Source organism: Mirounga angustirostris, unplaced genomic scaffold, assembly GCF_029215605.1.
Source record: "Mirounga angustirostris isolate CCGP_5_RB_7025 unplaced genomic scaffold, mMirAng1.0.hap1 SCAF_4, whole genome shotgun sequence".
Lineage (NCBI taxonomy): Eukaryota > Metazoa > Chordata > Mammalia > Carnivora > Phocidae > Mirounga > Mirounga angustirostris.
The window spans coordinates 36,507,228-36,524,010 of record NW_026991712.1 but is presented as its reverse complement, the minus strand read 5'-3'; the positions used below and the strand labels follow the sequence as shown (position 1 = coordinate 36,524,010).

General features: G+C 39.2%; 1 protein-coding gene across 2 annotated transcripts in view; it reads left to right on the top strand.

Annotated features, from left to right (window-relative positions):
- Nucleotides 1-16,783, top strand: part of SPAG1 (sperm associated antigen 1) — a 70,177-nt gene that overhangs the window by 20,136 nt on the left and 33,258 nt on the right. For both annotated transcript variants that reach the window (XM_064588044.1, XM_064588045.1), the window contains 3 exons: nt 2,743-2,873; nt 5,914-6,020; nt 10,575-10,734. In XM_064588044.1, the coding sequence (XP_064444114.1) occupies nt 2,743-2,873; nt 5,914-6,020; nt 10,575-10,734 (398 nt within the window). The remainder of the gene's footprint in view (nt 1-2,742; nt 2,874-5,913; nt 6,021-10,574; nt 10,735-16,783) is intronic.

Genomic DNA, 16,783 nt, shown 5'->3' with positions numbered 1-16,783 from the left:
CTTATGATTTATCATAAATTCACTTGTATTTGCCTTGTTTTTCAGTACTTTTCTCAACCCCTTAAGCTCCCTAACCCCCAGTTTGACAGAGGTCCTTTCCTATTTTCCAGAGAAAATAGAAGCCATCTGAATGGAACTCGACAGAAACTCCATAGAGCATAGAGGTTAAGAACTCCGGTTCTGCAGTTAGAGTGCCTGGATCTAATCCTAGTACTTATAATGCTACCTCCTACCACAGGGCCTTTGCATATGCTGGTCCTCTGTGTAGAAATCCTTTCCTCTTCTTACTATCTAGTTAATTCAAACTTGCCTTCAGATCTCATCCCATGCTTCACTTCTTTGGGGAAGTCTTCCTTTGCCTCCCAGACAAGGTTAAATCTCCACTCTACTCCACTCCTCCCCACCCCTGACTCCCAAGGCAATCTTGCTTCTCCTTCGTGGTACTTGTTGGAGATACAATTTAAGTTTGTGTGTTTTGATAGTAACTGGACTGTAAACTCTGTCAGAGCAGAGCACCCTTGTCAGTTTTCTTATAACTTTGTATCCCCAGTGTCCAACAAAGTACCTGGTTCATAGTAGATATTCAATAAATACTTATATGCACTTTTTTAAAATAAAGATTTTATTTATTTGAGAGAGAGAGAGAGCATGAGTGGATAGAGTGGCAGAGGGAGAGGGAGACTCAGACTTTTGACTCAGGCTCTCCTTACCTTTGACCCTGAGATCATGACCTGAGCCGAACGCAGATGCTTAACTGACTGAGCCACCCAGGCATCCACTTACATGAACTTTTGAAGCTCTTAACAGTCAATGAAAAGTAGAATAATTTCCTAAAATATTGTTACAAACTAATTGTGCTTATAGAATCCCTTATGCTATCTTAGAAATAAACTCTCTATGATCTTTTTTTCACCTTTGGAAGGAAGATTTTTTTTTCAATGTTGCTTCTCTAAAGAAGTTTGTCTCCACTGTTTAAGTGAACATACAAGGTAAAGAGGCTATTAATCTATTTCTCATTCAGTATTGTCTTCCCTTTTTAGGCACGTGGATGTCAGCGCTGATGTTGTTCTCTCTCTTCTTGTAGATTTCCACCAGTAGAGAATCTCTTAGTCTATTACAGGGAACACAATTTTTCCTCTTTTAAGAAATCAGAGTGGTGAAAAATTAAAGCAGCATAGCATTAAGGGAACTCAGACTGCCACTTTCTGACACTGGGCAGATTCTTCACCTCTCTTGCCTCAGTTTCTTCAGTGTGATGAGGTTGTTATAGTGAAGTAGTTCAGAGCCGCTGTGAGAATTCAATAAAACAACACACTGAAAGGCAGGATAACATGGTGGTAGTGATAGCAGGTGCTGGACTATACTGGGTTTGAGTCCTGCCTCCCATTTACTAGCTTGTGACCTCGGGCATGTTACTTGGCTTTTCTGTCACATCTGTTTTTTTCATCTGTAAGATAGGAAGAGCAGTAATACCTCCTTCATGGATTATAGTGAGGCTTCAATGAGCGTGGTGTTTGTGCCTGGCAGGTGGGAGGTACTCAGTGTCAGGTACTTGTATTAGTCATTCTTACTTGTATTGTCTGTCTTTGGTCTCTACCCAACCATGTGATTTCTTTATATTCATCTTTAATGATCTTAGTAAATTGCTACTTTTTGTGGCTTTTCCCTTTTCATTTTCTATTCTTCTGGCTTTAGAAAATTCAGTGCACTGATACTCTTATCTTTCCTAAGCTTAGGAATACATTATTTCACAGCACTCCAAATCAACTTATTAAGCAACAACCGGGGAGGTTTTAAGTCCTTTTCATCAGTTATTTTGCTTTCATACCCTTATGTAACAAAATTTCCTCTCTTAAAGTCTGTATTCCTCCGTTACTATTACTCTCCTTTGTTTCCTTCAGTTAACTTTTTCTGATTAAATTATGATCATTTCCTCCGGGTTAAATCTACTTTTAGATTACAAACTAAACTCTTGTTTTTAGATTACAAAGTAAACTCACCATAGCAACTTAATAAAGGATATTAGTTGTGGTTGATTGCTCCATTTTTTTGTACTAGGAAATTGTCCCCAAGGAGTCAAAATAATGTATTTGATGTTAACTAAACTGGTTTTTTAGGAGATCTGTGGGTATGTAGGTTACCATTCACTTCTAAAGCCAGGGTCAACCTTAAACTGCTTACCTAGATATTCAGCATCTGTCTAAATATTGATTCAGTATGTCTATAGAACTATATTTTATTACTCTTGATGATGCAGGCTGTACTAGTTTGCCAAGGCTGCCATAACAAAGTGCCACAGGCTGAGGGGCTCAAACAACAGAAATTTATTTTCTCACTGTGTGGAGGCTGCAAATCTGAGATCAGGGCGTCGGCAGGGCTGGTGTCTTCTGAGGCCTCTCTCCTTGGCTTGTAGGTGGCTGTCTTCTCTCTATGTCTTCAAGTGGTCTTTCTTCGCCATGTGTCTGTGTCCTAAACTCCTCTTCCTATAAGGACACCAGTCATAATGGATGAGGGTACACCCTCATGGCCTCAATTTAACTTAATCATCTCTTTAAAGACCATCTCCAAATACAGTTATATTCTGAGATGCTGGGGGTAAGGACCTCAGCATATGAGTTTGGGGGACACAATTCCACCTATAACACAGGCCATAATTGTTTTGTTTAAAACTTTAGCTGAGTTTTTCTATCTTCTTATGTTTTCCTCTGGTCTACTTGTTGCCAATAAGTGTCTCTTTTGTAGGAGTATATCAGTGCTCCCCACAGTGGCGGCCTATAACAATCGTGCTCAAGCAGAACTCAAACTACAGAACTGGAACAGTGCTTTTCAGGATTGTGAAAAGGTCTTGGAGTTAGAACCTGGAAACTTAAAGGGTAAAAAATATTCACAGAATGCTTTAAATTTACACCAAGATTTGTTCGACAATTTGTAGACACTCACTATGATTATACTAAGACTATTTCAGATACACTCTAATTTCTGTGAATCATCACTTTCATAAAGTTACTTTTAACTTCAAGTTTAACTTGGAATTTAAATTCCTGGTTATTTGCACTGAAGTGGTTAATAATCCCAGGAGATTAAGTAAAATATGTTTTTAAAGAAATATCTCAGGCTTACATTTGAGCTGTAGTGGTTTTCTTTTTATCTTTTAATTTTTTTATTGTGGTAAAATACACATAACATAAAACTTACCATGTTTATCATTTTTCAATGTACAATTCAGTGGTATTAAATACATTCATATTGTTGTGCAGTCGTCATTATCCTCCATTTCCAGAACTTTTTTTATCCTGCGTAAGTGAAACTCTATGCCCATTAAACAATAATTCTCTACCTTCCCCTCCTGCCAGCCTCTGGCAACCACCATTCTCCTTTCTGTCTCTATGATTTTGCTATTGTAGGTATCTCATCTAAGTGGAATCATATATTTATCTTTTTGTTACTGGCTTATTGAACTATCCATTTATCCAAAAAATATCTAAGTATAATTTAATATAAAATTTCTGACATTAATATAATAAGCCCATGCCAGAGCTCTAGAACCTTCTGCCAGTGGCTTTGTGGGCATTTCCACCTACATGTCCATAGACATTTTATTTATTTCTTTTTATTTGTTTATTTGAGAGAGAGAAGAGAGATTGAGCACAAGCGGAGTGAGGGGCAGAGGGAAAGGCAGACTCCCTGCTGAGCAAGTGGCCCAATGTGGGACTCGATCCCAGGACCCTGAGATCATGACCTGAGCCAAAAGCAGACGCTTAACCGAGGGAGCCACCCAGGCGCCCCTCCATAGACATTTTAAATTAAATGTGCCCAAAGCTAACTATATCTTTTTACCAAAACCTGACCTGTGTTCGGATTTCCTGTCTCAGTGGCTGCACAACCTTGCTGTGGTCTAAGCCTGACTACACAAGTCAGACTCCACTTTCCTTTTCTGTTATCCAGAAGGAATCACTCCACAAGGGAGCGGCATAATTTATAATAGACCCTATTTCTTTAAATGTTATGGATTTGAGTAAATATAAACACTTAATTTTTTTCACATGGAATGTACCCTTGTGTACCCTCCTGCGCACCATGGGTGTGCAGAAGCCATGGGTGTGCTAAGGGGAGATCCTGGAGCATCAGCCCTGACTGTCATTGCCATGGATTGCCCTCCTTTTACCAGCAAAATCCTCTTTGTCTGTAGTTTGTCTCTGTCACAGAGTATGGGTGGGCTCCCAGTTTTAGGACGTGGCAAAAAAGTTTTGCGATCTTCTGATGGGCCCACACCAACACTGTGCCAGGCCCTGTGCCAGGTACTTGGCACGTATTAACTCCACTAATTTCACAATAGGTGAGTAGAGGTGCAGATACTATTGTTAGGACACTCAGTTTACAAAAGTGGAAACTGAGGCATAGAAGGATTAAGCAATTCACCCACAATCACACAGCTAGCAAATGGCAGAGACAGGACTCAGCACTGGGCAGCGGACTCCAGAGCCCACATTCAACCACAGTGCTCATCTTTTGCCACCAGAATGACTTTATGTTTCCATTTTTCCTTGTTTGAGTAATTTCAAAAGCACCAGAATCTTCACTATTTAAAAAACAAACTGAATAGAGCCAAATCTAGTAATGAGGAGGGCCATAAAACATTAAGAAGTCTTATATTTGCTTAAATGAATAACTTCCTTTTCAAAACTTTATGTTTTACTCAAAATATAACTGTTCTAAATGCAGTGTGGTACTTCAGTTCATCCTGCAACAGAAAAAGGCATTAGTGGAAAAACTGGTGAAATGCAAATAAAGCCTGTAATTCAGTTAATAGTATTATACCAATGTTAATTTCTTAGTTTTGGCAAATATTCCATAGTTATGTAAGATGTTAGCATGAGGGAAAGCTGGAAGAAGGTATATGAAAACTCTATTATCTTTGCAGCTTTGCTATACACCTAAAATTATTTCAAAAATAAAAAGTTTAAAAAATGATAACTATTACATCATGCCTACTTCTTTATGGTTGTTCCCTTCTGAGTAGTAATAGTAATAGCTAAACTTGTACTTAAAGTATAGTGTAACAGTTTTGATTAAATTTATGACAAAATGATTTATCCTGTAGATTTTCATGGCTCATTCTAAGGCTAAAATCAAGTTGGTCAAATGTATGTTTTAAAATAGCATATTAAAATATGTTGGATATAAATTTCTCACTTTTCAAAATTTCCAAGCCTCATTCTTTTCAAAATAATGATTTACTATACAAAGTTCTCTGATTATACATGAATAATGATGGGACTATAGGCATTCCTCATCAGTATTAAATAATTGTTGAATTATTTGAAATACACAGAAAATCTGATGCAGATTACCAAAGTGCTCAATTTCTGAACTGAGCCGACTTAATCATCAGGATTCTGTCAGTTCCCTGTGCGCAATACCGTCTAATCATTTTAGAGATTGCTATAGAGGCTTCCTTCACTAATGGCTCATATTATGAGCCATCTGCTGGTCAGCAATATACTAAATTTGAATAAAGGATTTTCTCAATTTTCATAAAGGGGCAAAATACTACTAGTGATGATTATTAAGGGGAAAGTGTTAATGCTCCATGTCCAGCTTCCCAGTCGAGCTGTAGAGTGTGGTGCCTTGAGGGTATGTATGGCCTCTCAGCGCTGACAGGGGCTGGCGGAGCCTGGGGCTGCTCGAGGACTGGGCTGCTGGAAGGGACTGGTGCCCGAGGCAGCCTCTTTGTTTACCCCTGTATCATTTTCTACATGTGCAACAATATGAAAATGGGTGTAATTAAGCTTTGCCCAATTGCACACTAAACTGTTCTGTGCTATTTGTATTCTTCCACTTGAAAAATAGGTTCTAACCATGATACCACACATTAAAAAATATCACTTTTTTTTTTTTTTAATAAATTTTCAGCCCTTCTGCGCCGTGCCACTACATATAAACATCAAAACAAGCTCCAGGAAGCTCTAGAAGATTTGAATGAAGTACTGAATGTTGAACCTGATAATGAGTTGGCCAGAGTAAGTACAGAAAGTGATACCTCACTTACTTCTATAGTTTTTTTATTTTTATTTTTAAAAAGATTTTATTTGAGAGAGTGAGCAAGTGAGAGAGACAACACAGGGGCAGGGACAGAAGGAGAGGGAGAAGCAGGCTTCCCATTGAGCAGGGAGCCCGATGCAGGACTCGATCCCAGGACCCTGGGACCATGACCTGAGCTGAAGGCAGATGCTTAATGGACTGAGCCACCCAGGCGCCCAGTTAGTATTTCTGTATTTATGTTAAAATGACATCAATCTTGTTGGATGAATGATGTTGAGAATTAGGTCACAGCTTTAAAAACTAGGTATATCCCGGGGCGCCTGGGTGGCTCAGATGGTTAAGCGTCTGCCTTCGGCTCAGGTCATGATCCCGGGGTCCTGAGATCAAGCCCCGCATTGGGCTCCTGGCTCAGCGGGGAGCCTGCTTCTCCCTCTCCCTCTGCCTCTCTCCCTGCTCATGCTCTCTCTCTCTCTCTCTCTATCTCTGTGTCTCAAATGAATAAATAAAATCTTTTTTAAAAAAAATTAGGTATATCCCAAAAGAAAAAAAAAAACAAAAACAACTAGGTATATCCCAGATGCCCCAAAGTGTTAATATCTATTTGAAGTGGAAGAAAACAGGCTCTGAAAATGTCCAAAACTATAAACCTACTTTGAAGGACAAATATTTATTTATTTAGATAGGTAACATTGTTTATAAGGTGTACTTGTGTTGATTCAATACATTTATATATTGCAGTAGGATCACCACCTTGGCTTTAGCTAACACCTCTGTCACATCCCATAATTATTTCTTTTTTGTGGTAAGAACAATTAAGATCTTGTCTCTTAGCAACTTTGAAGTTTAGAATATGGTATTGCTGACTCTAATCTCTATGCTGTGCTTTAGCTCTCCAGGACTTATTTATCTATAATTGCAAGTTTGTGCCCTTAAGCAACATCTCCCAGTGCCGTACCTCCCCAGCTCCTGGTAATAATCATTCCACTTTCTGTTTTTTGTTGTTTGCTTATTTTTTTTTTAAGATTTTATTTATTTCTTTGACAGAGAGAGACACATTGAGAGAGGGAGCACAAGCAGGGGGAGTGGGAGAGGGAGAAGCAGGCCTCCCACTAAGCAGGGAGCCCAATGCAGGGCTTGACCCCAGGACCCTGGGATCATGACCTGAGCCGAAGGCAGACGCTTAACCGACTGAGCCACCCAGGCGCCCCTCCACTTTGTTTTTATGAGTTTGGCTTTTTTAGATTTCACATATAAGTGATATCATACAATAAGAATATTTGATTTTTCTCTTTCCTGCGGTGTTGTAGGCAATGCTTTTCTCTGAGCCAATCTCAATTTATTATGCAGAGTGGTATAGAAGTTTCCTAGGTAGGATTAGACACACACTCCATGGCCACAGAAGAGTGCATGGTAAGCATGGCACCACCGACAGCATTCGCTGCCTGACTGAGCAGACTGACTGAGGTATGCACCCCGGGGGCTGTTTGGAGGCCTAATGAGTAGAGGTAAGTGTAGAGAACTGTGAGATTTTACCCTACTGGCAAATTAAAAAGGTGGCCTAGCAGAAGACACAAAGGACTCTGTTATTCACACTACAGCAAACTGATGAGCTTCAAGTTCATGTCAGCTCCCCTGGCCCCCAAATCCCATGGGGGTGGTGCAGAGTGGCCCAGATAGAGCTGCACAGTCATTGCGTTTGTATCACAGGTGAGGAATCCCAAACTTAGGAAAACCCTCGTTTTTTATAATGGGATACAATTAAACCTGCCCAAAATTCTGTCATGGAGGGAAACATCTTTATTTTACTGGAGAGCAAACATACCTGCTCTCTTCTCTGGAGAGAAATACTCTCTCTGTTTTCCAAGGCTGTTCTCAGTAACAGACATCCTGGAAAAGAGAGTCCAGAACAACTATTATTTATGCCACTACTCACAACATATTTAGAAATGTGAGAAGTCCATGGAGAACTGTCTTCCAGCAGTAAGTTGTCACTGTTTCTACACGCACCTGTAGGGTTATCTGTCTCACTCTCTCTCAGTGGCAGCTGATGTCCCTAGTGTATTTGTCAAGTTAGCATTTCAGTGGATTAGGTTTAGGGCCCGGCTGAAGAACACATCTTTTTCCCATAGTACTTTCATTTTATAGGGGTATATTTATTGAAAAGTTATCATGACAATATTCTAAAAAAAATCTGAAACAAGGAAAACCACCTTTAATGTCACTACTCAATACAATTTCATGTTTACATATTAACTTTCAGGCCTTAACCATTTATATCTTAACCATATGCAAAGATTAACTCAAAATGGATCTTATACCTCAGTGTAAAACCTAGAATATAAGAGTTCTAGAAGGACACATAGGATAGAATCTTTATGACCTTGGATTAGACAAATCTTCCTTAGATATGACATAATGGCACAATCCATAAAAGGAAAAGTTGGTAAATTGGACTTCAGAATTTAAAAGTTTTGCTCTTTAGGGCGCCTGGGTGGCTCAGTCGGTTAAGCGACTGCCTTCGGCTCAGGTCATGATCCTGGAGTCCTGGGATCGAGTCCCGCATCGGGCTCCCTGCTCGGCGGGGAGCCTGCTTCTCCCTCTGACCCTCCCCCCTCTCATGTGCTCTCTGTCTCTCTCATTCTCTCTGTCTCAAATAAATAAATAAAATCTTTAAAAAAAAAAAAAAAGTTTTGCTCTTTGAAAGACACTACCAGAAATAAAAAAAAGACAAGTCACAGACTGGGAAAAAATATTTGCAAATTGTGTATCCAACAAAGGACTTGTATCACGAATATACACATGGTCCCCAACTTACAACGGCTTGACTTAACAATTTTTTGACTTTATGATGGTGCAAAAGTGATAGGTATTCAGTAGAAACTGTACTTTGAATTTTCATTTTTTTCTGGACTAGCAATATGCTGGGAAGGGGCAGTGAGCCACGGATCCCAGTCAGCCATGAGCTCACAGGGGTTAACCAATATAGTCATAACCATTCTGTGCCCATGCAACCATTGTGTTTTTCACTTTCAGTACAATAGTCAATAAATTACATGAGATATTCATCACTTTATTATAGAATAGGCTTTGTGTTAGAGGATTTTGCCCAACCATAAGCTAATATAATAAGCGTTCTGAGCACGATTAAGGGAGGCTAGGCTAAGTAAGCTATGATGTTTGGTAGGGTAGGTGTTGTAAATGCATTTTCAACTTAAAATGGGGTTGTTAGGACATAACCCCATTGTAAGTTGATGAGGATCTGTAAGAACTGCAAAGAACTCTTAAAACCCAATAATAAGAAAACAAACAGGCAAATAAAAAATAAGCAAAATGTTTGACTGTCAGACTCCACTAAAAGAGATCTGTGAATGGAAAATAAACATTTGGAAAGATGCTTAAGATCATTAGTTACTAGGGAAATTTAAATTAAAATCACAATCCTGGGCGCCTGAGTGGCTCAGTTAGTTAAGCCTCCACCTTTGGCTTAGGTCATGATCCCTGGGCTCCTGGGATCCAGCTCCTGGTCGGGCTCCCTCTCTCACGCGCTTTCTCTCAAATAGATAAATAAAATCTTTTAAAAAAAAATGGGAAGAAACTTTTGGGAATGATGGATATATTTATTATGTTAAAACCTATCAACGTGCATTTTAAGCATGTGACTTTGTCAACTATACCTCCGTAAGCTGTTAAAAATGGGCAATCGGGGGGAAGGAAAATGTTTTGATATATTTTTTTTTCATTCTCATTGGCATAAAACATAGAACTTTCAACATTAAAAACATGTGTCATATGATTTTATTTGTATAACACTCTGTGTGTACATATGTGTAGAAACGTATCTAGGAATGTCAGAATGTCATTATTACAGAGTGGCAGGATTTCAGATTATTTCTTTCTTTCTTTTCACGATCATTATGCTTTAATGGACATGTATGATTATAATCAGACAAAGCAATGAAGTTGTTTGAAAAAGAAAAACAAGATCACCATAAAAAGTGTTGTCCTATGTACCTTTATGCACTTTTTTTTTTTTTTAAGATTTTATTTATTTATTTGACAGAGAAGGAACACAAGCAGAGGGAGTGTGGGACAGGGAGAAGCAGGCTTCCCACCGAGCAGGGAGCCCGATGAAGGGCTCGATCCCAGGACCCTGAGATCATGACCTGAGCCGAAGGCAGACACTTAAGGACTGAGCCACCCAGGCGCCCCTCTTTATCCACTTTTTAGTATCTTCATATTCCTACCTGACAGAATGGTTATATATTTTTTTTATTTTTTTTAAAGATTTTATTTATTTATTTGAGAGAGAGAGAGAATGAGAGACAGAGAGCATGAGAAGGAGGAGGGTCAGAGGGAGAAGCAGACTCCCTGCCAAGCAGGGAGCCCGATGTGGGACTCGATCCCGGGACTCCAGGATCATGACCTGAGCCAAAGGCAGTCGCTTAACCAACTGAGCCACCCAGGCGCCCCCAGAATGGTTATATTTTTAATTAAAGGAAAACGTTTTCTTTAACATGGTGATTATGTTGCAGAAGACCTTGTCAGAGGTTGAGAGAGATCTGAAAAATTCTGAAGCTGCATCTAAGACTCAAGCCAAAGGAAAGAGGATGGTTATCCAGGAAGTAGAAAACTCAGAGGACGAAGGTGGAAAGGACAGCAGAAGAGCACAGGAAGACGGGAGTGGAGATAAGAGTAAGACATCTTTCCTCTTTTGGTTATGCAAAAACCTCCCTTTTTATATGATGAGCTGGCTCAAATTTTCTATTTCTACCAAAATTCTTAGTCCACCAAACTTTTTCTAGCTCTACCATGTAAATCCATAAACAAGTTTTTTTTTTTCTTTTTTTTAGAGAAGGGAAGAGGCAGAGGGAGGGGCGGAGGGAGAGGGAGAGAGAGAATCAAGACCAGCAGCTGAGCCCAACGTTGGGCTCCATCTCATGACCCTGAGCCGGAATCAAGAGTCAAACACTTAACTGAGCCACCCAGGCACCCCAAGTTTTTTCTTAATGTTTTTCTTACTACAATCTCCTAAACCCATTTTTCTTCTTAACCTGGCACCTTTCTCTAGTGTTCAACTCAATTCCTGATTATCATGGTATATTGACATTATTGATAATTTGTAGGTTAACCTTAAATCCCTCTCCAAGATGATTGTTTTGTATATAGCTACTTGGTTTTAAACCAAATGTTTTGACTTCACAGGGATGAATGCATTGTTGGGAAATTGCTATATAAGTCTCTCAAAAATTTTTTTAAATATGTGAAAGAAATAGATATAATTTCACTTCTGGTATAATTTTTTTAACAGAATCTAGACTAGATAAAGCTTCATCTTCATAATATGTAACAATGACAGTTACATCAGCTTTAAGGGGGAGGATGCGCCTACTCCCTTAACAAGGGTGGGAAGTGTGTCTTTACCCCTTTTCTGAGAGCCCCTGAACAACCAAAGGGAAAGTAACAGTTTTGAAAATTATTCATAGGCAAAAATTAACTTGTAAGCAATCTGACAGAATATTTTAATTTTGAGAGAGAAATATAAAATATTCAGTGCATTCAACTTAAAAAAGTAAAGAAGTAAAAGTTCTAATTTTTTTAGTGACAGGAATATAAATAAATACGTAAAATATACAGCTCAAGACAGAACATTAGGGAAATCAGGGTAAAGACAAAGGGACAAAAAAGAAGGGAGGAAGAGAGAAAAGGAAACAGTAGGAGCACCAGGGAGATGGGAAAGGAAGAGAGGGCATTAAAAGGATGAAAAAGGGAGAAGTTAAAGTAAATAGTTTTTCAAGGATTGAGACTTACCTTTCAGACAGATTTTAAATAAATTCTGGCAGCAAATATTGTTCTAAGGGTTTATATTTAAGATATCAAGCCAAGTATCTTAAAATTAAGGGAAATCATTTAATATCTTACCTGGAACAAGATACAGTATAAACTAGATCAGTTGATCCTATTTGTAAATTATTATTTAAATATTTACATATAGTAAAAGTGGACTTTTTTGGTATGCAGTTCTATCTAACAGGTGTATAAAATCACGTGACAGGATACAGAACAATTCCATCATGCCAAAGACTCTTGCTGTCCTTTTGGCCAAATTCTTCCCTCACCTCAAACCTTGGTAACCATTGGTCTGCCATAAATTCTTCAAATTTTGGGGGTTGGGGGAGAACACAGTTTCTCCTCTCCCACAGGGACTGTTACGACAATTGTTAGATCACTTAGTGTTGTCCCACAAGTCCTTGAGGCTTTCTTCTTTTTTTCTCACTCTCTCTGTTATTAAGATTGAAAAGTTTCTATTGATCTATATTCAAGTTCACGGATTTTTTTATTCCTGATCCCAAATGTACTGTTGCTCCCATTCGGTGAATTTTAAATTTTGGTTATTGTGTTTTTCCATTCTAAAATTTCATCTTAGTTCTGGTTGTTTTTTGTTTTGTTTTGTTTGTTTGTTTGTTTGATCTTCCACTTCTCTGCAAACTTTTTAAATCTTTCCATTTCGAGAGTGTTTGCCTTTATTTCTTGGAGCATGGTTATAATAGTCACTTAAAGTCTTTGAGAATTCACATCTATGTTATCTGGGGTTTGGTATTACTTAATCATCTTTTCCCTTGCCAAATGTGGAGATTTTCTTTCTTCCTCGTTTGTTAAGTAGTTTTGTACTGTATACTAGCAACTTTAAATATTATGATTTGCAATTTTCAGTCTTATTTAAATCTTACAGAGAATTTTTTTTAAGCAGTTAATCAGTCTGGTTAGGTTTGGGTAACAGTTTTCCTGCCTGATTTCTGTGGACTATGGTTCTAATGTCAGTTTAGTTTCAGAACCTTTGCAATGCTATTTGGATCTGTCCCACCTGTACACCACTCAGTGACCAGCCGTTGTCTGGGCAGTGGTCTTCCCCCATAATTCATTTCTCAAAACTTTTAGTATGCTGTTTAGGATCACATTATGTATGATGTGAGCCCAGGTCATGTGCAATTGTTTTCTTGAGCTCCCCCTTCTCTGTGATTCTTTCCTGCTCTTTCTGGCACCCAGAGGTTTTCCTTCCTATTCCTCTAGTTAGAAAGGCAGACTTAATTACCCCTTTCTACCACACACTTCCCATGACCCTCTGCCTCCAGGACCGAGCAGCAAGAGGACAGAGAAGAACAGCAATGGGAACATTCTTGGAACCACAATTTCTCTGACCAGAGATAAGAGTTCCTCTCCCTCAAAATCTTACGTACCTGTTGGCTCTTACTGCCACTGCAGCGGATGTAGGATTGCCTGGGGGTTGGGATCGGACAGAAAGGAAAAACAAAACAAACAAAAAAGAAACCAAAATTTTGGCACCAGCTCCGGATTTTGGACAGCCTTTGAACCAGGTTAGGAGATGACAGAGGAAAGAAAAATGAGAAGCTCACTGCTGGTCTGGTGACTTTTCAGGTTCTAGGCCCTTTTCCCAGCTGGCCTGCTACCATTTATTTTTCAGTGTCCTCCTTTGGCTACTCCATCAATTCTGTCTCAGGTTTTTAGTTATATTTAGGGGGAGAGATGGGTAGAGTGTGTTTATTCCATCTTGACAGAACTGCCTTTCAGATTACTATTTTTTTGAAGGATTAGCACATTTGAAGAACTATAAAAGTTGCTTATTTAGGTTATTTTATTTAATCCTCAAGGGAGCTATAACCCACACTTTTATAGATTAGGCAATGGAAGCCTAGAAAGGTTTAGTTATTTGCCACATTTGCATGGGCTGTAAATCACAGGGCTAGGACATGGCCCTAAACCTGTGTGACTCCAATGTCTATCTCATAAAAGTGGTTAGTGGATGCCAACTAAGAAAGTATAGGTTCTATAAAATCCAGACTGAACATCACCAGGCTACCTTGTCAAAGAGATGTAATTTGGTGTTTATCTCCCTCGTGCTTACTGATGTTGTACCAAAACTCTTATCAGAAGCTGAACCTATGCTGAAGAGCAAGTGAGTTAAAGACTAATGTGATAATTTTTGATTAAAAAAAAGGAGCACAGGAACTGAATAGACATTTTTCCAAAGAAGACATTCACATGGCCCATGGGTATAGGAAAAAGATGCTCACATCACTAATCATCAGGAAAACGCAAATCAAAACCACAATGAATCACAGACCTGTACCTCTGAAACAAATAATACATTATATGTTAAAAAAAAAAAAAAAAAAGATAGTATGAAGGGGGGGAATCGGAGGGGGAGACGAACCATGAGAGATGATGGACTCTGAAAAACAAACTGAGGGTTCTAGAGGGGAGGGGGGTGGGCGGATGGGTTAGCCTGGTGATGGGTATTAAAGAGGGCATGTTCTGCATGGAGCACTGGGTGCTATACACAAACAATGAATCATGGAACACTACATCAAAAAAAAAAAATAGGGAAAAAAAAGAAATATCATAAAACATAAACAGAAAAGCATACATAGAAGAGCATGGATGTAGAAAAGGGGTTGAAGAAAATGTGGAAATTAAAGAATGTTAGTTAAGTCTAAAAAAAAAACCACAATGAGATATCACCTCAAATGTGTTTGAATGGCTGTCATCAAAGAGACGAGAGATAACAAGTGTTGGTGAGGATGTGGAGAAAAGGGGACCCCGTGTACTGTTGGTGGGAATGTGAACTAATGCAGCCACTATGAATAACACTCTAGAGGTTCCTCCAAAGATTAAAAATAGAGCTACAATCTGGTCCAGCCATCCCATTTCTGGTTATATGTCCAAAAGAAATGAAACCACTATCTTAAAGAGATATCTGCACCCCTATGTTCATGTCAGCATTCTCAGTAGCCAAGACATGGTAATGTTGCAGTATTTCTTTTCCCTCAGTGCCCATGGTTCTTGGTCATGCCACTTTGAAGTATGAAGAGATAGACCAGACAGAGTGGTGGGCAGCAAAGCAAGGTTTATTGAGAGATAGTACAAAGCTCCTGAAGAAGGAGGGGATCTGAGAGGGTTGCCACCAGAGTTTCTAAGTCTAGGGGTTTTTACAGGTTTGCTGGTGGGCTGTATTAATCTGATTAACCCTCCACACCTGTCATCCAATCAGGCTTTTGTCATCTATCTATCACGTGGGAGAGGGCTCCTTCCAGGGTGGTGTAAAATCCTTTCAAGGGTGGTTTCCTCTTGGGGGGTGGGGAGGGCCCTTGTCCCTGCCTTCCTTTCTTCCAACTATCCTTCATCAATAACAACCTAAAGTGTCCTTCAGCAGATAAATGGATAAAGAAAATGTGAGACACACACTCATTTAAACACTAGAATATTACTAGGCCACAAAAAAGAAGGAAATCTGCCATTAGCAAAAGCACGGGTGGACCTTTAAGACATTATGCTAAGTGAAATAAGTCAGACAGAGAAAGATGAATACTGTGTGATCTCACTTGTGTGTAGAATCTAAAAAAAAGCCAAACTTGTAGAAATAGAGAGTAGAACAGTGGTTGCCAGAGGTGGAGGTTTTTGGGATAAGTTGGTCAAAGAGTACAAACTTCCACCTGTAAGTTTGGGGGAGGTAATGTACAGCATGGTTAACAATATGATATTATATACTTGAAAGTTGCTAAGAAAGTAGATCTTAAATGTTCTCACTATAAAAAAAAAAGGTTATGTGAGGTGATGGATGTGTTAAGTAACCTTACTGTGGTAATAATTTTGCAATATATATCTATATCAAATCACATTGTATACTTCAAACGTATACAATGTTATATGTCAATTATATCTCAATAAAGCTGGGGAGGGATTGGAGATACTAAAAGGCCCTCCTCCCACCTAGAGATAAACAGGAAAGGGCTAATCATTAAACAGTGAGTAATTACTATTCTGTGATTAGAAAAGTGAGTCAAGATTGTTGTGTAATTTTTTTTTTAAGATTTTATTTATTTATTTGACAGAGACACAGCGAGAGAGGGAACACAAGCAGGGGGAGTGGAGAGGGAGAAGCAGGCTTCCCGCCAAGCAGGGAGCCCGATGCGGGGCTTGATCCCAGGAGCCTGGGATCATGACCTGAGCCGAGGGCAGAGCTTAACTGGGATCATGACCTGAGCCGAAGGCAGACGCTTAACGACTGAGCCACCCAGGTGCCCCAGATTGTTGTGTAATATTAATCATTTAATAGATTGATGTTTCTCTCTGAGTTAGGTGGTTATCCATAACATCAGAACCACAGAGAAACAATGTTCCCATTCAGATCTCCAAGCAGCCAGAGCTTTAAGAGAACCATTTCTTTTTTTTTTGAGAGAGAGCATGGGGGGGGGGGTGCATAGGAAGGGTTGGGGTAGGGGTAGGGGCAGTGGGGGAGAGAGAGAGAATCTTAAGCAGGCTCCACCCCCAGTGCAGAGCCCAACACAGGGCTCTATCCCCCAACCCTGAGATCATGACCTGAGCAAAATCAAGAGTCGGAGGCTCTACCAACTGAACCACCCAGGTACCCCTGAGAGAACCATTTCTGATCTTGTCATTTGTGCCCCTCAATAATTATTTTGTAGATTAGGGAATACATAAAGATATGTGAAATTCCGAAAATAAAAATGTCTTGATAGGAATATAAATTTTAAGACTAGTTAGTTCCCTTTTTTCAGGAAAGCAAATCAAGATTAGGTGGGATAAATAGCTGGAAGCTCAGAAGTAGTCCTTTTAAGATAAAATAAAGTCAATAGGACTGTAGTCCTTTTAAGATGAAATAGTCAATAGGACTGTCTTATGCTCACCTCTACCAAGTTCCATT